Source organism: Nyctereutes procyonoides, unplaced genomic scaffold, assembly GCF_905146905.1.
Source record: "Nyctereutes procyonoides isolate TBG_1078 unplaced genomic scaffold, NYPRO_anot_genome, whole genome shotgun sequence".
In the NCBI taxonomy this organism is placed as follows: Eukaryota; Metazoa; Chordata; class Mammalia; order Carnivora; family Canidae; genus Nyctereutes; species Nyctereutes procyonoides.
Genome location: NW_026575113.1, coordinates 544,456 through 569,389, shown reverse-complemented (window position 1 = coordinate 569,389; position 24,934 = coordinate 544,456). Strand labels below are relative to the sequence as shown.

General features: G+C 51.2%; 1 protein-coding gene across 4 annotated transcripts in view; it reads left to right on the top strand.

Annotated features, from left to right (window-relative positions):
* SLC24A4 (solute carrier family 24 member 4) overlaps positions 1–24,185 on the top strand; it is a 159,739-nt gene extending 135,554 nt beyond the window's left edge. For all 4 annotated transcript variants that reach the window (XM_055333683.1, XM_055333684.1, XM_055333682.1 and 1 more), the window contains exons 13-17: positions 8,250–8,416; positions 12,800–12,914; positions 16,185–16,297; positions 16,837–16,902; positions 18,138–24,185. In XM_055333683.1, coding sequence (XP_055189658.1) covers positions 8,250–8,416; positions 12,800–12,914; positions 16,185–16,297; positions 16,837–16,902; positions 18,138–18,290 — 614 coding nt within the window. In that variant the 3' untranslated portion in view covers positions 18,291–24,185. The remainder of the gene's footprint in view (positions 1–8,249; positions 8,417–12,799; positions 12,915–16,184; positions 16,298–16,836; positions 16,903–18,137) is intronic.
* The last annotated feature ends 749 nt before the right edge of the window (positions 24,186–24,934 follow it).

Genomic DNA, 24,934 nt, shown 5'->3' with positions numbered 1-24,934 from the left:
GGCTGCAGCTGAGTAGGGGATTTGGGAGGGGGAGGCTGGAGCATAACATGAGCACTGTGTGCTTTCCACATTTAAAAAAAGTTTTTATTCATTTATTCATGAGAGACACACACACAGAGAGAGAGAGAGGCAGGGACACAGGCAGAGGGAGAAGCAGGCTCCCCGTGGAGAGCCCTATGTGAGACTTGATCCCAGGACTCCAGGATTGCACCCTGAGCCAAAGGCAAACACTCAATCCCTGACCCACCCAGGCAGTCTTGTTTTCCACATTTTGACCATGATCCACAGCAATAAATATTTTACTGATATCTATAAAGGGGAAATAGACGTCTCAGGATAGTATTTAACTCTTACTATTCACCAAAATGCTAATATTTACCTCTTTTAAAGAAAATACTAATCACCATCCACTGAATTGTACTCCCAATCCGTTCATGGATCACATCCAGCAGTTGAAGGACACAGCAGTGTGATAGGTCTGATGGAGTGTTGTTTCATGGAAAACACTGGCAGCCTGAGAGGCCAGCCAGCTAGGCAGGGCCCCGTTGGGTAGATGTCCTAACCAGGTGTGACAACAGGCAAAAACAATGCAATTTTGTGATGTGAAAATAAGAAAATGATCTTTCCGTGGTGGCGTTTGTGTGTCTCCAGACATGCCCCTAGGCATGTAACTGTTCAGGGTCATGATTCCCCATAGCAAATTCTTCCCATGTATATGGAGCTTTAGTCAACTCTGGGGAGGCGTGGCAGCCTTGATGGGTTGGGGTCTGGGCCGACAAGGGAAAAGCCCGGAATCTGGGACAAACCAATCAGGCAGGAAATTGTTCTGCCCCTTGTGCAAGGATTTCAAGCACAGAACAATATATGTAGAAAAATATCTGGGAAGACAGATGTTTTCCTGATGACGTCTCTGGGATGAATCCACGAATGGATTTGCTGATGTTGAGCCGACCATATTCTGTGGGTTTATTATCGTAAGCGGGCTGGGGTTTTTTGTTGTTTTTGCTTTTTAGTAAATATGGTTTTAATGCTGTAGGAAGATTCAAGCACAGAAGTACAGAGCTAAAACAGCTACTGCCACGCTACTTTGCAGTTTCTTTTTCTATTGAACTATAATTCATATATCATGGAATTCACCCTTATGAAGCACACGGTGGTTTTTAGTGTATTCACAAGGTTGTTCAACTATTACCACTATATAGTTCCGGAAAGTTTTATTTTTTAAAGATGTATTTATTCTTGGAGAGTTTGCACAAATGCACATGAGCTGGAGGGGTGGGGGATAGAGAATCCCGAGCCGACTCTGTGCTGAGCATGGAGCCCGATGTGGGCCTCCCTCTCATAACCCTGAGATCACGACCTGAGCTGAAATCAAGAGTCAGACACTTAACTAACCGTGCCACCCAGTGCCCCAGTTCCAGAAAATTTTCATTTCTCAGCCCCCAGAACCCCACACCCATAAACAATCACTCCCATCCCCCGCTCCCCACAACCATTAATCTCTCTGCCTCTGTTGGATTCACCTCTTCTAGACATTTCATATACAGGGGATCATAAATGTGGCCTTTGGTGTCTGGCCTCGTTCATTTTGCAGGTTTCTGGGTTCATCCATGTTGTAACATGAGTCAGTACATCATTCCTTTTTATGGATAAACAACATTCCATTGTGTTTATGTGCTGCATTTTGTTCATTTGGTACTTGATGGACATTTGGATTGTTCCTACTTCCTGGCTGTTGTAAGTATTGCTGCTATCAGCATTTGCATCAGGTTTTTCTGTGGGCAGAGTGCGGAGCTGCCCAGCTATTTCCCAAGAGGCTGTGTGCACCTTTCTGCATTCTCACCAGCAGTGTATGAGGGGCCGCACTTTCCCACATCTTTGCCCATGTTATTATCTGCCTTTTTTGGTATAGTCGTACTTGTAGGTACAAAGTAGTATTATTTGCCATTTCCTAATGACTAAAGACATTGAGCTTCTTCTCACATACTTATTGGCTACTTTTGTACTTTCTTTGGTGAACTGTCTATTCAAATCCTATGCCTGTTTTTCAGATGGGGATTTTACTTTTTATTATCAAGTGATAAGTTCTTTATATATTCTGCAAACTAGACCTTTATGTGATTTCCAAATACCTTCTTCTATTGTGTGGATTGTCTTTCACTTCCTTGAGAGTGTCCTTTGAAGCTCAAAAGTTGTAAATTTTGGTAAAATTCAGTGTATCCATTTTTTGTTTGTTTGTTTGTTTGTGTTTTTTGTTGTCTTTTAAGAAACCATTGCCTGATCCGGTGTCATGAAGAGTTACGTCTTGTTTCCACTAAATGTTTTATAGTTTCACCTCATATTTAGATCTTCAGTCCTTTTTGAGTTAGTTTTTGTGTGTGATGTGAGGGAGGGGCCTAATTCATCCTTTTGCATGTGGACAGTTGTCCCAGCACCATTTGTTTAAAAAGACTGTTCTTGGGACGCCTGGGTGGCTCAGCGGTTGAGCGCCTGCCTTTGGCCCAGGGCGTGATCCTGGAGACCTGGGATGGAGTCCTGCATCGGGCTCCCAGCTGGAGCCTGCTTCTCCCTCTGCCTGTGTCTCTGCCTCTCTCTCTCTGTCTCTCATGAATAAATAAATAAAATCTTAAAAAAATAAAAAGACTGTTCTTTCCCCATTGGATAGTCTTGACACTTTTTTCAAATATCAATTCACCTTAAATTGATCAGTTTATTTCTGGACTCAAAATTCTGTTCTATTGATTTATAAACCCTTAGGCCAGTAGTAACACACTCTTGATTGCTTGTAGCTTTGTAGTAAATTTTCAAGTGAGGGCATGTAAGTCCTCCAACTTTGTTCTTCTTCTAAGATTGGTTTGGCTATTCTGGGTCCATATGAGTATTGGAAACAGCTTGCCAATTTCTATAAAAAGGTCAGCTAGGATTTAACAGAGATTGCTTTGAATCTATAAATCAGTTTGGGGGGAGCATCTCCATTTTAAATATTAAATCTTCTGATCCACATGCAGAGTATCTTTCCATTTATTTAAGGCTTTTTAAATTAACTTCAATGCTGTTTGGTAGTTTTCGGCATATAAATCTTGTACTTCTTTTGTTACATTTATTCCTAATTTTTTTTTTGGCTGCTATCGTAAATGGAACTGGTTTTCTCAATTTCATTTTTGGATTGTTCATTGTTAGCATGTAGAAATGCAACCTTATGTTGTATATTAGTCTTATATCTTGCAACTTTGCTAAATTATTTACTGTAACAGTTTTGTGTGTGTGTGTGTGTGTGTGAACCTCCAAGATCATGCCATGTACAAGTAAGGCGAGTTTTACTTTCTCTTTCTAAGCTGAATGACTTCTTTTTCTTGCCTGGTATTCCTGGCTAACACCAGCAATGCAGGGTAGAAATGATCAGAGCACACATCCTCATTAGGTTGAAAGCTTTCAGTCTTCCAATGTTAACTATGATGTTAGCTGTGGTGTTTTTGTAGATGCCTTTTATCAGGATGGGGAAATTCTCTTCTCTTCCTAGTTTGCTAAATGTTTTATTCTGAAAAAGTGTTGAATTTTGTCAAATGCTTTTTTTTTTTCCCCTCCCTCAGTGAACATGATTCTTCAGGGCTTTTTTTTTCCTTTATTCTATTGACATGTTATATGCTGGATTGATTGAATTTCATATTTGAACCAAGCCTACAATCCTACTCTGTCATCCTTTTTATGTTTGCTGGATTCAGTGTCCCAGAATTTTGTTAAAGATTTTTGCATCTATATTCATAAGGAATGTTGTTCTGTGTTTCTTTTCTCTTGATATCTGGCTTTGCTACCAGGGTACTACTGGCTTCATGGAGTGAACTGGGAACTATTCCTTTCTCTTCTACCTTTTGGAAGAGTTTTGAAGGATTCAGGCTATTTTTTTTTAAATATCTGGTAGGAATTACAATGAAGCCATCTGGTCCTTGCCTGATTCTGTTTGTTTGCTTGTTTATTATGTCAAGCTCTGGTTATAAATCTTCTTGGACTTCCTGGACAGCTTCTTCTTTGGCCAGCTTTGGTGTTTCTATCTTTGTAGGATTTTGTCTGTTTCACCTCAGTTTTGTTGTTGTTGTTGTTGTGGTTGTTTTTTTGGCACACTGTTGTTCATAATATTCCTTTAATACCTCATTTCTGTGAGGAACATCACCATCACCCTCTTTCATTCCTGATTATAGTAATTTGAGTCTTCTCTCTTTTTTTCCACGGTCAGTTTAGCTAACAGTTTGTCGATTTCATTGATTTTTTTTAAACATTTTGTTTATTGAGAGAGAAAGAGAATGAGCAGAAGGGCAGGGGCAGAGAGAGAAGGAGAAACAGACTGCCCACAGAGCAGGGACCCGACCACAGGGCTCCATCCCAGGACCCTGGGATAACGACCTGAACCAAAGGCAGACTCTTTTTTTTTAATATTTTTTTTAAGATTTTATTTATTTAGTCATGAGAAACAGAGAGGAGAGAGAGACAGAGACACAGGCAGAGGGAGAAGCAGGCTCCATGCAGGGAGCCTGACGTGGGACTCGATCCTGGGTCTCCAGGATCACGCCGTGGGCTGAAGGCGGCACTAAACCCCTGAGCCACCCGGGCTGCCCCAAAGGCAGACTCTTAACTGGCTGAGCCACCCAGACACCCCATTGATCTTTCTAAAGAACCAACTTTTAGTTTCATTGATTCTCTTTTTTTAAAAAATTTCTATTTTATTCCACTTTAATCTTGGTTATTTCTTTCTTCTGCTTTCTTTAGGCTCAACTTGCTCTTTTTGTTTGTTTCTTAAGGAGGAAGTTTAGGTCATTGATTTAAGATCTTTCCTTTTTTTAATATGGTCATTTATAGCTATAAATTTCTAAGCACTGTTTAGTGTTTTTCCTGCATCCCATAAGTTTTGATATGTTGTATTTTCATTTTCATTCATTTCAAAGGATTTTCTAATTTCACTAATGATTTCTTTTTTGCCCTGTTGGCTATTTAGGAGCATGTTGTTTAATTTCCACGTATTTGTGAACTTCCAGTTTTCCTTCTGTTACTAAGTTGCAAGTTCTTTCTGTTGCAGAGCCTTGTAGGACATGCTTCACATGATTTAAATCCTTCTAAATGGGGGATCCCTGAGTGGTTCAGTGGTTTAATGCCTGCTTTCAGCCCAAAGCAAGATCTTGGAGTCTCAGGATCGAGTCCCATGTCAGGCTCCCTACATGGAGCCTGTGTCTCCCTCTGTCTATGTCTCTGCCTCTTTCTCTCTGTGTCTCTCATGAATAAATAAGTAAAATCTTAAAAAAAAATCCTTCTAGATGTATTGATGCTTGTTTTATGACCTACCATGTTGTTTGTCCCGAAGAATGCTTTATGTGAACTTGAGAAGAATATGTATCCTTCTTGAATGTATATGTTAATGTTTTTCATCAGGTTTGGGAACTTTTTGAATATGAGTTCTTCGAAATATTCTTCCTGACTTTTTCCCCTTTTTATTTCTGCTTCTGAGATGAGATCATCTCAGCTGGCCTCTCTTCAAGGTCATTGATTTCTTCTTCCTGCTCAAATCTGCTTTTGAGCCTCAAGAGTGAATTTCTCATTTTAGATATTTTACTTTTCAACTCCAGAATTTCTCTTGGTTCTTTTTTAATGGTTTTTACTTTTTTGTTGATACTCCCTGATGAGAAACCATCCTCTTACTTCTCTTTAATTTTTTAGACATTTTGAAAACTCCTTTGTGAATATTGTAAAACAGCTGATTTACAGTCTTTGTCCAGAGGCCTCTGGCTGGCTCAGTCAGAAGAGCATGCTACTCTTGATCTCAAGATTATGAATTTGAGCCCCATGTTGGGTATAGAGATTATTAAAATGAATAAACAAACAATCAAACTCTAAAAGAATAATAAAAAATAAGTTGTTTTTACATCTGGTAAGTCCAATGTTTGGAATTCCTCAGAGATAGTTTCTATAGACTGATTTTTTTTTCCCCTCTGTATGGGCCATACTTTGTTTCTTTGTATGTCTTATAATTTATTGTTATTGGAAACTGGGCATTTGAAATAATCTGACAATGCTAGAAATCAAATCTTTGTCCCTTCCCAGGGTTGCTTCTTGCTGCTATTTATTGTTTTTGTTTAGTGAGTTTTCTCAGATAATTCTGTAAAACCTGTATCTTCATTGTGTGTGGCTGCTGAAATATTTGCTAGGTTCTTTTAAGGCCATCTAATAATTGCACAGAGATTTCCTTAGATGCCTGGATCAAATTAAGTTTTCCAGTTTTTGCCAATAAGTTCTGCATGTGTTTGGGGGCATGTCTTTAACCCTGAGGCAGACAGTTTACAAATGTACTTTAGTCTTTACCTGGGTGTTCAATCCCCCAACATTAGGCAGAGATGAAAGCTTAGGGCATTCTCAAATCTTTACCGAGCATGCAAATATCGGTGGGCACATCCCTATGCATACTTATGGTCTTTTAGATTCCCAAATATGTGAGAACTTCTCAAAACCCTCTATAAGGGATCCCTGGGTGGCGCAGCGGTTTAGCGCCTGTCTTTGGCCCAGGGCGTGATCCTGGAGACCCGGGATCGAATCCCACGTCGGGCTCCCGGTGCATGGAGCCTGCTTCTCCCTCTGCCTATGTCTCTGCCTCTCTCTCTCTCTCTGACTATCATAAATAAAAATTTTAAAAAAAAACCTTCTATAAATAACCCATTTCCCCAATTTTTCCTTTTAACTGGTCAGTTTATTGTTTGTCTCAACTGTTATCCACCACCTTGGACAGTGTGATGCTCAACAGTTGCCTCTGATTGTTTTCAACAAATGCCCCTAAGGAAAAGGCTATTCACACTGGTTGAGCTCTGATTTGTGAAAAATAAAGACAGCCTTGAAAGTGGACTCGTCCAGGAAATCTCTGAGAATGGACTTGGAAGGAGCTCCAGTCCTGCCCCCGATGGACACCAGGATGTTGGTTTTCAAGGCTACTCCAGAGCTGGTCTAAAGGAATAGGAAATAGAGCAAGTTAAAACTCCACAAAGCTCACTCTTCTCACTGAGATCAAGCCAATATTTTTAAAGTTTTTTTTAAGATTTTATTTATTCATGAGAGACAGAGAGAGAGAATGAGAGAGAGAGAGAGAGAGAGAGGCAGAGACATAGGCAGAAGTAGAAGCAGGCTCCATGCAGGGAGCCCGATGTGGGACTTGATCCTGGGACTCCAGGATCATACCCTCGGCTGAAGGCGGCGCTAAACTGCTGAGCCACCCAGGCTGCCCTCAAGCCAATATTCTTAAGTAAACTCAGCCAGTTTTACTACACACCTTTGGTTAATTTCCAGAATTCTGAAAAAGGCTGATTCTGACCATTTTTTGCCAGTGTTCTCATTGCTTTTGTGGAGGAGAGAATCCTCAGAAGTCTGTCTTCCACTACTTGATTGACATGACAAAAGCTAATTTTGAGTCTGAATGTATACACTGTACTCAGTGGCTAGTTAAGGACACTACACTTGCACTCAGTGGCTTAGTGAAGCCACTTTTCCTTGGTTAATTTATTTGTGGATTCTGTTGGTAGGGGCCAGTGAGGTAACACCTGCCAGCCAGGGACACCTGCATTTTAGTCTTATATCTGCAACAAGCTGAGTATATGACCTGGGAACAAAAGAGCTGAGATTTCCAGAGTACCAACTATGTGCTGCAGTGTGTGCCGAGCTTTTTATGTACGTGTATCGTGTCATTCTTGCAACAGCCAAGAGAGAGAAAATGTTTGTGTTTAACAGATGAAGAAATCACTAAAATGCAAAGTGCTTATAGCACTGTGCCTGCTCGCACAGCAAATATTCCATACAGTGATTATGGCATTGCTGTTAAACAACAGTTACTGTCAGAGGAGGAAGTGGAGTTGATGGGATTGCTCAAGATCATTTGAACACCAACCCAGGTCTGTCTGATTACGGAGCCCACCCATGTTTCATATCCTCACCCCAACTCTCCTGGGCAAATCCATTCCTGCTCTGGGTCTTGCTTTCCTTATTCTGACAAATGAAGGATCTGGACTGATAAAAGTTATTCAGTCAGCAGACCCTGGATTGTCTTGTTTAAATCATTTCCAGGGTGACATTATGGAGGTGTGTGATTCCAAGTTCAAGTGCTCAGAGCCACATTAGTAGCATTGTCTTGTTTGGCTTGAAAAAATGAACAGGTAGACAGGCCAGTGTATAACCCAGTATGTGTTTCTCTCCTTCCCCTCGGGCTCCACCCCATCCCACTGCAGAGGCAAGAGGGGACAAAGCCAAGTGGGTGTTCACCTGGCCACTCATCTTCCTCCTGTGCATCACCATCCCCAACTGCAGCAAGCCCCGCTGGGAGAAGTACTTCATGGTCACGTTCATCACAGCCACACTGTGGATCGCTGTCTTCTCCTACCTAATGGTGTGGCTGGTGAGTGGTGGAAGCAGGGTGGTTTGTGCAGCCAGCCCCCACCCAGCAGCTGCTGGAGGTGGGAGAGCTGGATTCAAGAACGGCCTCAGGCACAGGTGGTGCTGTGCCACCTGTAGCAAGTCGCCTACCTTCACAGATGTTGGCTTATTTCTCAGGGAAAGGGGTTTCAGCAGAGGTGTGTGGGGCTGTGTAGGCACAGGGGATATGCGAGTAGACACAGCATGGCACTTGCCTTCCGGGCAAGAGTGGGGCAGGAGACGAGATTCTGAGACATGCAGCTCAGGTGTGATGGAAAGAGGACCATGGCAGGGTGATGGGGATGCTTTGTGAAGGTCTCTGCAGGGCTAGTCGCTCATTCCCCTTCCTTTCCAGGGTCCTTGGGGAATGCAGGGGGAGACTGGAGTCAATGGGAGAGGAACACAGGCAGCCCTCATGTAACCCCTGCCAGTAAACTCTTTTAGCCCTCATAACACCCATTCTACAGATTCCTCAAACTGAGGCATCCATTCAGATTGAGCAATTGGCCCAATTGCCCAGTCATCAGCTATTATACCATTAGTTACATAATCAGTAGGTTCTAGAGCTGGGCTCCTGAGTCCATGATCGCAACCACTCTCCTGAACTGCCCTTCAGTTTCTTACTGGAGTTTTCAGACACCATTTGGACCAAAGTTTTACAGATGGAGAGGCACTGGCTTGGCTCTGTGGAAGCTCCTCTGGCCACGTGTGACAGCCCCCGTACAGAGCCTGAGCTGGCTGGAGAGGTGCCAAGCAGGAGCCCGAGGCCTCACTCCATGTCCCACCATGTGGGCCCCTCCCTCGCCCTCCCACGTGGGGCACCCAGGGACGGGGAGAAACCGTGACAGGCACCTGTGCTTCTTTCATAAGGCTTGCCCGTCAGCAGCCTCCAGCTTCATTGTGAGCGAGTGGACGTCTCAGTCCTCCTGACGCCTGGTGCGGGCAGTGAGTCTCTGTGTGAGAAGCATGGGCCCGCCTGTCCCTTAGCCCCAGGGGAGCAGTCTGGTGGGAGAGAGTGATGTGGGGTCCCGTGGAGATGCACTTGGAGCCTAGATCTCCCACTTACAGTCTGAGACCTTGGCAGCTTCCATGAGCCATGTCACCACCTCCCCACGAAAGGGGGATGAGCATCAGGATGCTGGAGGAGTTGAAAATAGCTACTATCCAAACCCCCAAGAAAAGGAGGACAATCAAGGATCATGGGAACAATGCCTTATGTGAATCATTCTTATAAATTCACATTTTTCTGAGTAATGTTAACCCCAGCCTGTCTCTATATGTGATAAAACGATCCAGTGATTTCTCTTACTAAAGTGCTTTCCCACATAAGATGAGTGCTGGGTGTTATACTCTATGTTGGCAAATTGAATTCAATAAAATGAAAAAGTGCATTCCCCAAAACACTGCAAGGGGGGAAAAAAGTATTATTTCATGACGTTTGAGGAGGGATGAGGATTAGGGAAGATCAAATTAATGAAGTGGTGAGACTTCTTCTCTGATTACGGAAAACAACAATATTAGGACATCCACTTCATGGTGAACACCCACAGCCCCGCCACTCTGGCTGTGCTCCCCGGAGCAGTCATGGCACAGCACAGCGGGGCCCAGGGACCACTCTGCTGGGGCACCCTTCCTGAGGCTTCGAACCTCATCCGCCTCAGTGTTAGGGGAACAGAACGAGCCTCACAGGAGAAGTTGGTCCAGACAGCAGCACCCCGTGGCAGCTGTCCCTTCTACTGAAGCAAGATGTGCTGGCTAGAGGGCACTGTGCTCACTCCCTCATGCCCCGACGGGGGCTGCCAAGGGGGGGCAGCGAGTTCCCACCTGTTTCTCCTGCCAGCTTTTATGGCTCTCCTGCCTCAGGTTCCAGGGAAAACGATCCTTGTATGTCAGGGTGAAGAGACAGGAACCTTTGACAACGGCGTTCTGTCTAGCACCTTTGCACCACTGGGAAAACTGAAGACCAGAGGGGAGCCATGGCCTCCAGAAGGTGCACAGAGTCAGCCTGGGGCTGGGCTCTGCCTCCCTCTCTGAGGCCTAAGTATCAGCTGGGCTTACGGGGCCCAGGGCTGGAGACCAGGCGGTGCAACACTCGGGCAGCCTCCCAAGTCCAAAGCACCCTGGGGGGGCACATAGTCACACACAAATGCATGCAAACACATGCATACACACACGCATATGCACACACATGCATACGCATGCACATATACATGTGCACGCATATGCACACATACACATGTACCCACATGCACAAACGCATACACGTGCACACATACACACATATGAATACACATGCATATATGCACGCATGCACAACATAATGCACACATGCATGCACACACATACACGCGCACATATATGCACATACACACGCGCACACACATGCAAAACCTTCCTTTGATTCTTCCATCCTCCAGCTTCTTAGCCTTGTAGTTCGGTGACTTAGGGGGGAAATGGCAGCAACCCCAATAATGCCAAAACAACCCAGGACATGCGGCATCCCCCACTGGAAGCATGGCGGCCACAGCTCAGTTGTGCTTGTGGAGATGTCGTTCAGGGCCTGGGCGATCTGAACGTTGAGGGCTCAGTGGTTCGTGTCCCCTCCCATGCCTGTGCTGCCCCCACCAGGGTCGCTTCTTGCAGAGACCATGGCGGGCCTGTGTGCACCTGGCACCTGCAGCCGCTGCACTGAGCACTGCCTGCCAGGGGGCCCTGGGACCGGGAGTGTTTCTGTCCACAGGCTCTGGCTATGGGCCAGGCCGAACTCTGCTCAGAGCATGCTCCACCGGGGCCTCCCTGAGCTCGTGAATCTGAACACCCCCACACTTTCTGCCCCCATGGATCGTAAGACCAAGGCCCCAAGAGAAGGAAGGCCTGCATCTGCTAACGTCTCACATACGTCAGGCACTGTCCCCTCACATTTTCTCATTTAGTCTTTATTAACAAACCCATTTCACATATGAGGAAACTGAGGCTTAGAGAAGCAAACCAGCTTGTTCTAAATCACACGACCATTCGCTGGGATTGGAGCTTTCAGTAAAAATGTGAACAACCCTAAGAGGTGCCACTGTTCCCATTGTATAGACGAGGAGGCAAGCCAGAGCTAGTGAGTATTTTTTTTTAATTTTTATTTATTTATCCATGAGAGACATGGAGAGCAGCAGAGACACAGCAGAGAGAGAAGCAGGCTCCCCATAGGGAGCCCAATGCGGGACTGGATCCCAGGACTCCGGGGTCACGCCCTGCGCCAAAGGCAGATGCTCAACCACGCAGCCACCCAGGCATCCCACTAATGAGTATTTTGAATAGAGTTAACCACATGCTTCTAGGGCTTTCCATCTGGCTGCTACCCAGGGCCCAGCTATGTCTAAAGTGTTGGGCGTTTATCAGCAGAGGGTATGACAGTCATCAGTATCCTTAAATCCGTCCATCCGGCCGTTCTATTTCTCAGAGCTCATCCTAAGGAAGCAGTAAGATATAAGAACCCAAGGAGCTACATGAGGTTGAGGTAGGAGCATGACCTTTAGAGTCAGAAAGACCTGGCCCACAATCCCCGATCATCTGCTCACCAGGTTCGTGCTCACAGGCAGAGTTGCTTAAGCTCTCTGAGCCTCAGTTTCCCTGGGTGTAAAATGAGTGTAACTGCAGTGCCCCCTCACCGGTGGGTGGTGATAATAAAGCACCTGAGGTTGCATGTGCGGCTCACCTGTAGAACCCCTGGTATACAGTCAGTGCTCAGGAAATACTGCCCATGCAGTGAGGTCATAAGAGCACAGAGAGATCTCCTCAGTGTCCAGTGGTGAGGGATTGGCCTAGACTCTACCACTCAGTGAAAGGTGTGCATCCATTTAAAGTAGTGTCATAGGTGACGACATAGGTGGACGGGTGTCCACAGTATGTCGTTGTATGAAGCACATAGCTGCAAAGTATATGTTGTAAGTATAATCTGGTTCTGTTTTCTTCTAACACACCAAAAAATGGCCAAGGCTGCATCCTAAAGTGACAGTTTTCAAGTGTGGTTTCCCAGACCCGTCGCCGGACAGTCCCAGCCACCTGGTGACTGGATAGGAGCATAAACTCTGGGGCATCACCACAGCCGTCCTGAATCAGAACCTGGTGGGAGGGACTGGGGCCCACAGCCCACACTGTCACCAGGCCACCAGAGGATTCTCCACATGCACAAGTTTGAGAACCCTTGGCCAACGAAAAGTGGTGACAGTGGTCGTCTGTCGGTCTTGTTTTCAGTTTATGTCACTTTCTAATTGTTATTAAACAGCAACACCACGTTCAAGTTAGAAACACTCGGAGTACACAGGAGTTCTAGGTGTTTCTCCGCAAGCTCATGTCCCTCCTAACTCTTCGGCAGGTGACCATCATTGGGTACACACTGGGAATCCCCGATGTCATCATGGGCATTACGTTCCTGGCAGCAGGCACGAGCGTCCCGGACTGCATGGCCAGCTTAATCGTGGCAAGACAAGGTAAGAATGGCATCTTGGCCCCTCCAGCCATGAGCCTCACCATGCGGGCCCCTCGGCCCCTGCCCAACCCATAGTTTGTGGCTCTCCTGACCAGTGGCTGTGAGCTCACCAATGACGGGAGAGCATCAGGGTCAAATTCCACCGTGGAGAGGGTTCTACCAAGATGAACACCTGCAGACCCTAGAAGCCCTAAGTCTGGGCTCACGCAGGCTCAGATCAAATGAACTTATTCTGAAATCACCAGTGTGACATTGAACAAAGCTGAGCTGTGACCTCTTACAACAAATACAGTGGTAATGAGGCATGTTCAGCACCCAGGAGGGCAAAATGGGGAGGGTATCTTGTCCCCCCAACTGTTTTCCTAAAGTTCTAGAACATGTAAATGGGTTTGGTGGCTTGGTTGGTTGTTTGGTTGGTTGTTTGGTTATGGGTTTTGTTTGGGGTTCACTCCATGACACGGGCTAATAAGCAAGGTCAGGAGAACCCGTGTGCTCTTCAAGGGAAGACCAAAGACCATCAAGGGCTGCCCTTCACTTACTGTGGTGTTTCTGCTGGTGAGGTAACCCCGTGTAGACCTCCGCAGATGAACATGCAAAAGTATGGGGGTGGGGGCTGCGGTCCCGTCATAGAATGACGCTCAAGGAAGGTGGGAGAGGAAAGAGCTACCCAAGGGAAAGTTGGCTCTGGAAAGCGAGGAATGACATTTTATTCCTCCAAGTTTGGAGAAAGGGTTGATTTGGAAGGGGCGGGGCGACAGCTGGTCCCGAGAAGGCATGAGGGGAGAGACATGTAGGCATGTGGTTGGCCTAGGCTGGAAGCTTGCAGGGAGTAGGGGCAGGGAGGGGAACGGGGTTTAATCGACTGACCTCTAAGGTGAGTGTATCCGAATCCCGGGGCCGTCGTAACAGAACTACCATGACTGGGTGGTTTAGGACAAGAGCTGGTCGTCGCAGGGTTCTGGAGACAAGTCCAAACTCGAGGTGGCGACCGGGCCGTGCTCCATCCAGAGGCTGTAGGCAGGGGTGTGCTCTGGGTCTACATCACGGTCATGTCTGCCTCTGTCCACACGGGGTGTTCTTCCCTCTGCAAGGACACCGGCTGCTGCGCTAGGGCCCACCCTAACTCCATGTGACCCCGTGTTCACTGGACTGCATCTGCAGAGACCCTATTTGTGAGTAGGGTCCCGGGCACAGGTGCGAGGTAGCACAAGCTGTGGGGAGGGGCGCTGAGCAAGCGGCTCAGCGGGGACTGGGAAAGCAGCTGGGCACTGAGGGCCTGGCCAATGTGCCGTGGCGTGACCTTGGCCACGGGGATTCAGTCGTGCCAGCTCCAATGAGACACGCAGAGAGAGGACAGGTTTGCCCAGAGCTCGGGCTGCTGGGTAGGTCCGGGGAAGGCCAAGGGGGCTGGAGAATGTGCAGTTGAAACAGCCGAGCCCGGAGTCCATGGGGTCGGGGCTGAGGGGACGATACCAGCAGGCTGGGGGCCTGGGGGGGTGAGATCAAGAAGGGGCTCCATCTGACACAGGGCTACATGGGGTTCTGAGGGGGACGTCCTGTCAGAGCGACTCCTGGGGAAAGTGAGCAGGGGCGAGACACAGGGGGCAACCATCAGGGAAGTGACCGTGGTGTCCCCGGCTGGACCCCCACACACATGATCAAGGCCGGAACAGTTCCCTCATGGCCAAGAGGACAGAACCCCTGCCCAAACCTGCTCAGTCGGAGTCTGCATTTAGCCAGGACCCCAAGGGAGTCCTATGCAGCTGAAGTTTGAGAAGCGGTGCCCTGTGTGGAGAGTGGGTGGCGGCAGGGGGGTGGTGCATCCACCAAACCCAGGAACCCTCATGTCTCCTGTGAGCTTCGGGTGTAGGTGTATGTCCTGACTCACCATGTGAGCACTGCATCCTCCCCAGAGGCGGCCCACATCCCTGTGACGGCCCAGCGGCCCCAACACGGAGAGCCCGGCCCCTCAGAGTGAGCGCCCCAACAGCAGCAAGCAGCCAGAGTCGCAGGTCACTCAGGAAGGAGGAACCTGAGGCCGTGGGGGAGGCCCGCAGGCAGGCAACAGCCACAGGGCAGCAGGAGGGGCTGACCCAGCGGACCCCAGCAGGCCAGGGAGTCAGCGTCCAGCCTGGTGGCTGCAAGCACCTCAGGGACCAGAGTACCCCATGGCTGCAGACGTTTGTGTTGCACACACACTCATCCCACACAGGTTTGTGAGCGCCAGGTGCTGACAGCGTGTCACAGGACAGCCAGGGGGCCAGGCAGGAGCACAGGTCCGCCAGCATGAGTCGTCTTTGTGAATATTTATTGTCTGACTTTGTACCGCCCCTCGAGGTGTCAAGTACTTCAGTGACATGGCTGCCCTTATCCTGGCCAGTCAGGCAGGACGCCAGGGCCGCTCAGCCACTGCGTGACCTTGGGCTTGTCCCATGCCTCGGATCCATCGTGTGCCACACGAGGACAGTGCCCCTCCTCCGGGGTAACCGGGAAGCACCCAGTGGGTCCTTGCAGAACATCAGCCCCAGACCCTGCAGGAGGAAAAGTGAGGGCCTGAGTCCGTCTCCAGGGCCACCATGCTCTGGGACGCGGAACCTATGGGCCCGGGCGGTCTCATGGGCAGGGAAGCTGGAAGCCCAAGGCGAGGTGTTGGCCAGTTGGCTCCTCCTGAGGCCTGTGGGGAGAGTCTTCTCCAGGCCTGTCTCCTTAGCTTGCCAGTGGCCATCTTCTTGTTCCCTTGGGGCTCTGTCCATGTGTCCCCCTTGTAAGAACGCCAGTCATCCTGGGTTAGGGTTGACCCTAATGACTCATTCTAACCTGATTTTCCCTGTAAAGACATCAGTACCAAACAATGCCACACTCTGAGCTATTGGGGGTCAGGGCTCCAACATAGGAATCTTGAGGGTTAGGGCACTGGGGGGTCTGTGGGTGAAGCACCTGCTCACATCATGATCCCGGGTCCTGGGATCGAGCCCCATATGGGGCTCCCTGCTCAGCAGGGTGTCTGTCTCTCCCTCTCCCTCCGCCCCTCCCCACCGTCCATACTCTCCTTCTTTCTCTTGCTCTCTCTTTCCATCCAGTAAAATCTTAAAAAAAAAAATCTTAAAGGTTATGACTGAGCCTCTGGGAGGCCCTGAGACTTCACAAGAGGTTTCTGAAGTATGGGGTACACGAAGAAGGAAGTCCTCTGTGGAGAGCAGCGCCAGTGGGACACTAGTAGGGTCTCTGAAACCTAGTCTTGTGATTGACATGTGTCAACTGTCCGCCCTAGGCCTTGGTGACATGGCGGTGTCCAACACCATAGGAAGCAACGTTTTCGACATCCTGGTGGGACTCGGCATACCATGGGGCCTGCAGACCATGGTCATTAACTACGGGTCCACGGTGAGTTCCTCACGCCTCCTGAGCGACATGCATGCCAGACATGCGCTCTGTGGGTTTGGCTGCTGGGCCTGTGCCAGCAGTGAGCTCCAGGGGGACACATGGTCCTCAGCTCCCCAGCTCCCTGGCTCCCGGGCTTCCGCCTCCCACGAAGGCCTTGGAACAGTCTGGGGCGGCTGCAGGGGGAGCCCCTGTGTGCAGCCCCCACACCTCAGCCCACAGGCATGCGTCTTTCTCATCCACTTTGCTCACTGGCCGAGTCAGGACTGACCTCCCTGCTCTGCCCAGCCCCCCACCCAGGGGAGCACCCACCCGTGCTTTCCAGGCCTAGAAGGGCCACACTGGGGGCTCTAGGCTCTGAGAACACTGCCCCCTCCCCTACAACGCCCCGACCCCCTCCCATGGATCCCCTCCCCATCCCCAGGCCCTGCATCTCCCCACCCCCACCTCCTGCATCCCCTCTCCCACCCTCACCCCTGCATTGCCCCCACCCCCACCCCAAGCAGCACAGAGATTCAGAGCTCCTGTGTTTATCTCTCCAGGTAAAGATCAACAGCCGGGGCCTGGTCTACTCGGTGGTGTTGCTGCTGGGCTCTGTCGCCCTCACTGTGAGTCTTGATGGTTCCAGAATTGGAATCCTTTCTTCTGATCCCATATAGTCACTTGCAGGGTCTCTGACACACACACACACACACACACACACACAGCGGCAACGAGGGTTAAAACGGAGAAACACAAGTTCTTGGATCCCTCCAGACACAATTCGTGCCAAGAGTGTCGGCACCGACCCGTCCATTGTTCCCTGAGTGGCTAAAAACCCACTGGAGCAACTGGACTACGTGTGCCTGTGTCCCCACTGCCCTGTCCGCCTCCCCTCACCAGCTCTGGGTGGGGGAGAGATTCCTCCCCTGACTGGCAGGCCTCAAGCCAGGCCAGCACCGCAGAGCTGGATCCTCAGGCTGCCCTACTCCACGCGCCCGGAGCCTCTGCGTGTTTCCTGCAACCCTTATGGCCCCCGGTGAGGCCATTCCCATTGTGCACAGGAGATCAAGACTTGGGGGGGCAGTAGCTTGCCCAGAATCACAGGGCAGGAAATGGCAGCGCTGTGATTGGAACTCAGAGCCACTGTCTGCACAGAACCGGTGGTGCTGCGTGGTTGGGGTTAACGGTGGTCCAACCCCAGGAAGTCTCCATTCGGGGGTGAGAAAGGCAGGCATGAAGTACAGGAGAGTCTAGAAGGAATGTAGAGTGAGGGTGTGCTCCAAGCCCGTCTACACACACACACACACACACACAGACACACACACCCACACACAGAAGAAGGGGGTCCAGGGACGCCTGGGGGCTCAGCGGTCGAGCGCCTGCCTTCGGCTCAGGACGTGACCTTGGGGTCCCAGAATAGAGTCCCCCATCAGGCTCCCCCAGGGAGCCTGCTTCTCTCTCTGCCTGTGTCTCATAAATAAAATAAAGAAGAAGGAGGAGGAGGAGGAGGAGGAGGTCCAAGCTGAAGTGTGCCGGGCTGTGAGCCAGAGAATACCGTGGGAGTTTTGCCTGAGAGGTTGGAGGACACCAGGCTCTGCAGCCAGGGGAGGGCTGGGGCAGGTCCCTGTTGTCGCGAGAGGAAGTCCTGGCCTTGAGGACTGGGGCGCCAGAAGTGCTCCCATGGGGGCAGCAGCCATGTGTCCTGGGGCCAGGGCTCGCCTGCCATCAGCAGGCGTGGAAGCCCAAAGGGTCCCAGTGACCAGGCTCACCGCCTGCCGGCAAGCACCACCCCACCCAGGAGAGCCTCCGCGTTCCTGCGTCCCCGCGCCCCGAGGCCAAGCCCCATGCTCTGTCCCCGCAGGTCCTCGGCATCCACGTGAACAAGTGGAGGCTCGACCGGAAGCTGGGCATGTGTGTGCTGGCCCTGTACGCCGTCTTCCTCTGCTTCTCCATCATGATCGAGTTTAACGTCTTCACCTTCGTCAACTTGCCCATGTGCCGAGAGGATGATTAGGGCCGAGCCACCCTGAGCTGCCCTGGGCCCCGATGACCTCCCTTCCACCCGCCCCAGCGTGAGTGTCTCCTGCCTCCGTGGTCCCGGCCGCTCTTCACGCGCAGACGGAAGAGCCATGGTGGTCGCCGACTGGGCGCGAGCCGGGGCCTCCTCCCCCTCCTCGTCCTCTTCGTCGTCCTCCTCCTCCGTGTCCTCGGAGCCCTGCCCTCCCCACACAAGCAAGTTTCGGGGCTGCCGTCTGAGCATCCTGGCAGGTCCCTGAGCTGGCGGGCCCGGGGAGGCCCCTCGTGACACGTCAGTGAGGACTTCCTGTCACTGGGTGGCCATCGGAGCTTGTGAGGTCCCGGGGCAGGTGCAAAGTGGGAATGTGGTTCCGCAGCGTCGCCCCCAGGCTGGCGGGTAGGGGTCCCTTAGACCGCGTGTCCTTCGTGGACCCTCCTGCCTCTGACCTCGGCAGGCAGCGCTGGGCCTCAACCTGCAGGCGAGAGGGCCCAAGGGCACAACACTCCACCCCTTTCTCTGGAGAAACTAAAATGCAAATAGCGTCTCACAGCAGGAAAGAGAGAGCTTTCTCACCACTTTCATCAAGGCGTTCAGAGAATGAACGGTGAAATGTTAAAAATAAAATGTCCTGGAGATCATCATACTTGAAAAAGAATCATCCCAAATGGAAAGGCTACGCTGGGCACCGAAGAAGAGCCCTCTTGGACACAAAATCCCACGTGTATCGTCGCGTTGCTCTGACGCTGAGCTACTGGTTTGGGATCTAGGAGAGCCTGTGCAACTCTCCCTGGATGCTAATTCAGGGACACGGTGGGGGTGGCAGGTGACAGCCGTCCCAGCCCTTCCCTGGGAGGCGGTGCAGTGTCCTGTGGGGCCTGTCTTTCCTCTATTAAACGCTGTCCTCTCTAAACCACTGTTGTGAGGCCCAGTTGTCCCAGTACCCAGCAGTGTTGTGGCCTGCCGGACTGACTGCAGGCCACAGGGTCGTGGTGGACGTTGAGAGGAGATGTTTCCTGAAAGGCAAACAGCTGCTCTCTGTTACCTGGAGGCGGGTCTGAAAACTGGAACTTGGCACTTTTAGAGCTAAACTTCTCGAGCCTTAGAGTTGGCTCCAGGTGAAGAGCCCAGGATGGGAGGCAGAGTCAAAAAAGAGAGAGAAAAATATCCAACAATTTTTCACCTGCTTCGTAGCTCTCAAATCAATATTAAAGAGATTTATGAACACAAACCATCCGTGGTTTCTAAAAAAGGAAGCACAATTAGTTTTATATAGAGGTGGGGTTTTTTAATTTTTTAAATATTTCTATTGCAAAAGTCTATTGGATTTGATGCACTTTTAATAACTGGGATATTTTGCACAGAAGAATGTACGGGAGAAGCCCCAGGTAGTGTGAGGGAAGAGGGTGTTGGCGGATTGGCTGGTCATGAGTGGTGTGTGAGGAGCAGGAATGCAGTCGCTTTTTCCTTCCTGAAACAAAGGTCGTGACCCGAGGTGGGATGCAGGCTGCGCTTGCCGAGGGCCTCCTGAATTCAGAAGGAGGAAGTGATCGCATCCGCATCCGAGGCAGGCGGCCTGGTCACCAGGCTTCCGCTCGGGGTCCACGTCAGTGTTAGTGGCTCCACCGCACGGAGGCCCCTCTTGTTTCTCTATCTGGACCAAGCTCAGTGGTCCCCCAGGTGGAAGCAGAGGTGATGTTCCTGAGAAATCAGCGAGGTGAGCGGGAGGCCAGGCCACCAGTGGGGCCGTCAGTGCAGAGTGGACACACGGGGACATCAGAGCCCGGGCCTCGGCCTGGTCTCCCAAGCCCACCGGGGTTCCAAGCTGTGTCTGCTCCTCCTCAATTCTCATAATGGCCCTGTGGTGTGAGGAGGGGTGATCCTCCCTGTTTAACAGAAAGCACAGTCTTGACTGAGAGGAGGTGACCCCGGGTTAATTGTCCGTGAACTGCGGCACAAAAGCCAAGCCGCCAGCTGTCCCCCTCCTGGTCACCCAGGGCTGGGCCGTCCTTGGTGCGGGGCGGGCGGGGACAGAGCTCTGCCCCATGGGTGGTCCTCATGGTTCAGGTCAAAACTGTGGTAGATCTTACCTGACCCCTCGTGCCCTGGCGTGTGTCCTAATGGCTGTCCCTCCCCAGCGCCCCTGGGGTTTTCCTGGTAAAGACCAAAAGATGTTTTTGTCCTCTGAGCACAGGCCGTGTGGTCCCCTGACGTCATCCTTGCCAGGCAGGGTTCACTTCTCTGAGTCCTCGCAGAGCTTTTAGAGAACATGGAATCCTGGCTCTTCCTCGGGAGAGTCTGTCCGAGGTGACACAGCGTCCTGCACCTGCAGTTTGAGGCTACAAAGTCGTGTTTCTAGTCCACGGAGCTCTCCTGCTGGCTGCTTCTCTTTTGACTGTGATGTGCCAATGCGACTTCCTTAAAGGGTCTATGTATTCATTGTATCCAGGAAACTCCATAAACGCTGTAGGTGGATGATCCTCTTTTTAAACTAAACATTTTTCCATCACGAGTTGCAAGAATTGCTTGATTAATTAGACCTTCATTTTAAAATAATGGTTTTATCACTACACAGAATTACTCCCTTTATTTTATTCCCAAGGCTGATTAGCGTGGGGCAATCACTCTGCTTCAAAAATAGGCAATAAAAAAACATAAGTAAGTCTAGCTCTTGTAATTGGGAGCAAGAAAGAAACACGAAGAGCTGCATGATCAACAGTGTCTGCAGAGTCGGGAGCAGGTGCTTCCTGTCCGTCCCTAGGTTGGAGTCGCCCTCGGCAGCTCGGGCACAGACTGGGCCAATAGGTGCGTGGTGTCTGGAAACATGGCCCTGGAGGCAGGTTCTGGGTCGATGAGGGGAAGAACAGATGGCCAGGGCACGGTGGGCAGGGCAGGGGACCGATCCTGCCAATGTCCGCGCATCCCCCTGGTGCGCAACTCCCAGCTCGTCGACGTTCCGCCTGGGTCTCGCTGTCACTGTCCCTCCACTGCTGTTACAGACCCAAAAGGCCATAGGGCATAGCCCTCCCTGGTGCAGTGGGCACCTGGGGCGGTCCTGCAGATCCCCACCCGGGGGCCCCCGGGCTGCCCAGGAGTCTAGGTCCCCAAGGAGAGCTGCTCCTCTTGCCTTTTGATGAGCTGCAGCTGGACCCCACTCAGGAGCACGGCCCTCGGGATGCCAGGTCCACCCCGAACCATGGTCTTGGAGGTGAGGGCAGCCCTTCACTACGCCCTTGCACCCTCCAGGCACTTCTCTCTCTCCTTGGGGCGGACAGGGAGTGGGTCTGCTCTGTGCCCCCCTGGGAAGGTAGGGGACCCTAGCCCCCGCGGCAGATGCTGCGCCCAAGCTCCCCTCCTTCCCCAGCGGTGTTCAGGCCGGAGGGGCACTGCCTGTGCTTGGGGACAGCCCCCTGCGGGTGGCAGGAGGGACACGGGGGCCCCCGCGGCTTGGGCTGCTGCTGGTCAGCAGCCGTGGGGTTCATACGGGCTGAGGCCCCGACCCTGAGCGGGCACTGAGCCCGGGATCCCTTCCATCCCACCCCGCACCCCCTCCTCCCCTCTGGCTGGACAGATGGCTGTGCTGCATCCGTGACAGGCTCTCGAACAGTGCGGGAACTTGCCTGTCAGGGTGAAAATCATCAGGATATTGTCGCGATTAAACACTCCCGGGTCTAAGGCCCCCTGAGCACGACTTCTGTGTGTCCCTCTCCGCTTGGGTCAGCAGCACATGAGTCCAGGGCACCTGACAGGATTGTGCCCCTAGAAACTTTCAGAAATTTCTGAAAATGCTCTGTGGGCAGCTCTCAGGTGGCAGGAAGTCCATCAGCTCCCCCAGCACACCCCCGAAGGGCTGCCCCCCCAACCCCACTCTCCCCATGTGGATTCCCCCGGAGTGTCTGGGCCCCCAGCAACTGTGGACATGTGCTCCTGGGCCCTGGGGCTGGCCGTGGTGGGTCAGCGCCCAGAGAGGGGCTCCTGCAGCGCGGACACAGCTGCCCCCCGCATGGGTCTTGCAAGGAGTGGGGCTGGAGGGCCTGCGGGGAATCCACCCCTCCAACGCAGAGAGCAGCTGAACCAGGAGTCAGTAAGGGGGCTCGTGCAGGGTCCCCTCGCCATGCTGTAGGAGACGTTCCCTGGGGCCACAGACCAGGGGCGTGGGTGTGGCTGCACTTGCTCCTGACCAGGGATGCCTGAGTGGGGTGCCTGATGGCGCCGGGGGGGGGAGACCCCAGCCTGTCCCAATACCGCCTAGCTGCCAAGAAACAGGTGTCCACATAAAATGGGGAGGATGGGACCTTTCCTCCCGTCCTGCCCCGTGGGTGGAGCTGCTTGGGCCATGACCGCCAGGGAGCCAGCTGGCTGGTGTTAGAGCTTTTTTTAAACAATTCTTGTGTTTGAATGACAAATTCCCTCTGTCTCTGCGGAACCCCCACATGCGGCCAGGGGCTGGTGGCCCTGCTTTGGGTCACCTTTTATCTTCTCGTTCCCAGGGTCTCCCCTCACCTCATGCAGGTATCCGTGTCCAGGGTCAGGGTCAGGTGTCCCACACAGGCTCCGCAACAGAGCCGAGGACAACGTCCCTTCCAGTCTGTGGAAATGTCTGTGGTCTGAATACCCTGACACAGACCCGGGGGTGATGGGGGGCAGCTCCAAGAGCTGAAAATACCCCCGTGCCTCCGTGAGAGTCTGCCCCTGGGTGTGGAGCTTCTCCGCCATCAGATTTGTGGGGCTGGGATCAGTTGCTCCTTGGTTAAAGGCCTGATGACAGACGTGGGCATGACCCACACCTGCTCCCACTGTTGCCAGAATTTAAACAGTTGCTTTTTATGTAACATGTTGGTTGGGACTTTTCCATGGTCAAGGCCAACAAAACCCTTCATCCTGGAGAAGGTACGAGCCCTCCCTACCACACCCCTGGAAAACAAGCTTTGTAAGCTGTCAAGAGAAAGTAAGGGCAGTCTGAGGTCTCTGGCTGCGCAGTCAGCTTTGTGCACAGAGGGAACGTCCCAGGCAAGGGCCCTCCCTGCTCCCCCTCCAGAGTTCCCAGGATGGGAAGTCCTAGCGATCCACACGGACAGTCTTCCTTAGGAGCAGGAGCAAGGCCTTCCTTTGCTGCACCGTCAGCCAGGCAGCTCTGCTTTTCCAACTCAAATGTTCTAGTGGGGTTTTTCCTGGCCCTGGGGGCATCCCTGTCACCCCCAGAGGCCCCTTCTGAGCTGTAAAACACGTCCCAGGGCTTCTTCCACGTGCTTGGAGCAAAGATATGGGGGTACCCAGCAGGACGAGCTGAGGCTGAGCCTCTGCGAGCAGCTTCTTGGGAGCTTCTGCTGGTTCCGAGCACGGTGCCCCCTGGTCCGCTGCTGCCCGCCTGGAGTACTTGCTGGGTGAACACAAAAAGAGCCTGATGGCCAGAGAGGAAAGGGCTGCCGGCCAGGTGGGGCCAGGCCTGTGGGCAGAGGGAGGAGCGGCCAAGAGAAGGGCCAAGCAAGGCGAGGCCGGGAACATCCCGGATGCAGGGGAGGCCGACTGGGCAGAGGTCCCACAGGGCCGCGGGGTATTCCTGGGGTCCGGCCACAACCTCCCAAACAGCAGATAGAATCGGACTCTCACGTCCAGGAAGCACCCCCTTGAAAACGACCAAAACCAAGGACTTCCGGGGCTTTTACGAGTCCCTGGAGTCCCCCCCCCCCCGCCCCGAGACGTTTCTGGCATGTGGAGCCGAATGCTGCGTCCTTGTTCATTCCAACAGGCAAAGCAGGAGCGATGAGCTGAAAAGTTGTAAATAATAAATATGTTTATCTCACTATTTATTTTTTCAATAACTGTGACCTCCCGCACTGTGAATGCTCTGTGATATGACGCTCTTAGTTTAATAAAACTGTCATTAAATTTGAATGAATTGATAGTCATGGTTATTAAACCCTGGCATGAGTTTATTTTTATTGTGAAGAAAAATCTAGAGTCAAAATGAACTAAATCTTTATAAGAAATCTAGCAGTCAGTATTGTGATGCAATATATCAGAATCTGTACACCGTCAATAAAATACCTGGGCACAAGCTGTCGTTCCCTATATAGAGCTTCCATTCATGGTCTAGCAGACACACACACACACACACACCCGCACACTTGTATTTCGGGGAAGGACTCTACATTGGAATAACAACCACTTAAGACCATTTCTGTTGGCATATGGAGAAAAAACAAACTTCAGAAAGGATGAAGGATGGAGCTTTTTCATGATAATGATGGGTAATGGATAAAACAAAGCAAAATTTTGTGACTGATCTTGTTGGCTCTCTACAAGTGTCCAGAATGGCCCAAGCATTTCCTACCTGGTCAGTAGGGCCCCTCGATGGTCAGGGGACCCCACACAGTCAAAGGGCCTCACACTCAGGAGGGCCCCAGGCTCTGTGGTCACCATTTTGGATTCCTTAATAGCTTTTTGAAAAAGGAGCTCCATATTCTCATTTTTTGCACAAGGCCCTGCAAATTATGTAGCTGGTCCTGCTCACCTGGAGTAAGTTGGGCCAGAAGCTCCCGTGTTAATGAAAAATTGAGATGAGGAGGAGAGGTCCTGCTTAATTGCTCCGTTTAGTAAGTGTCCTGAGACCCGGCTCCCTCGGGGCACTTCCACGTGCCCAT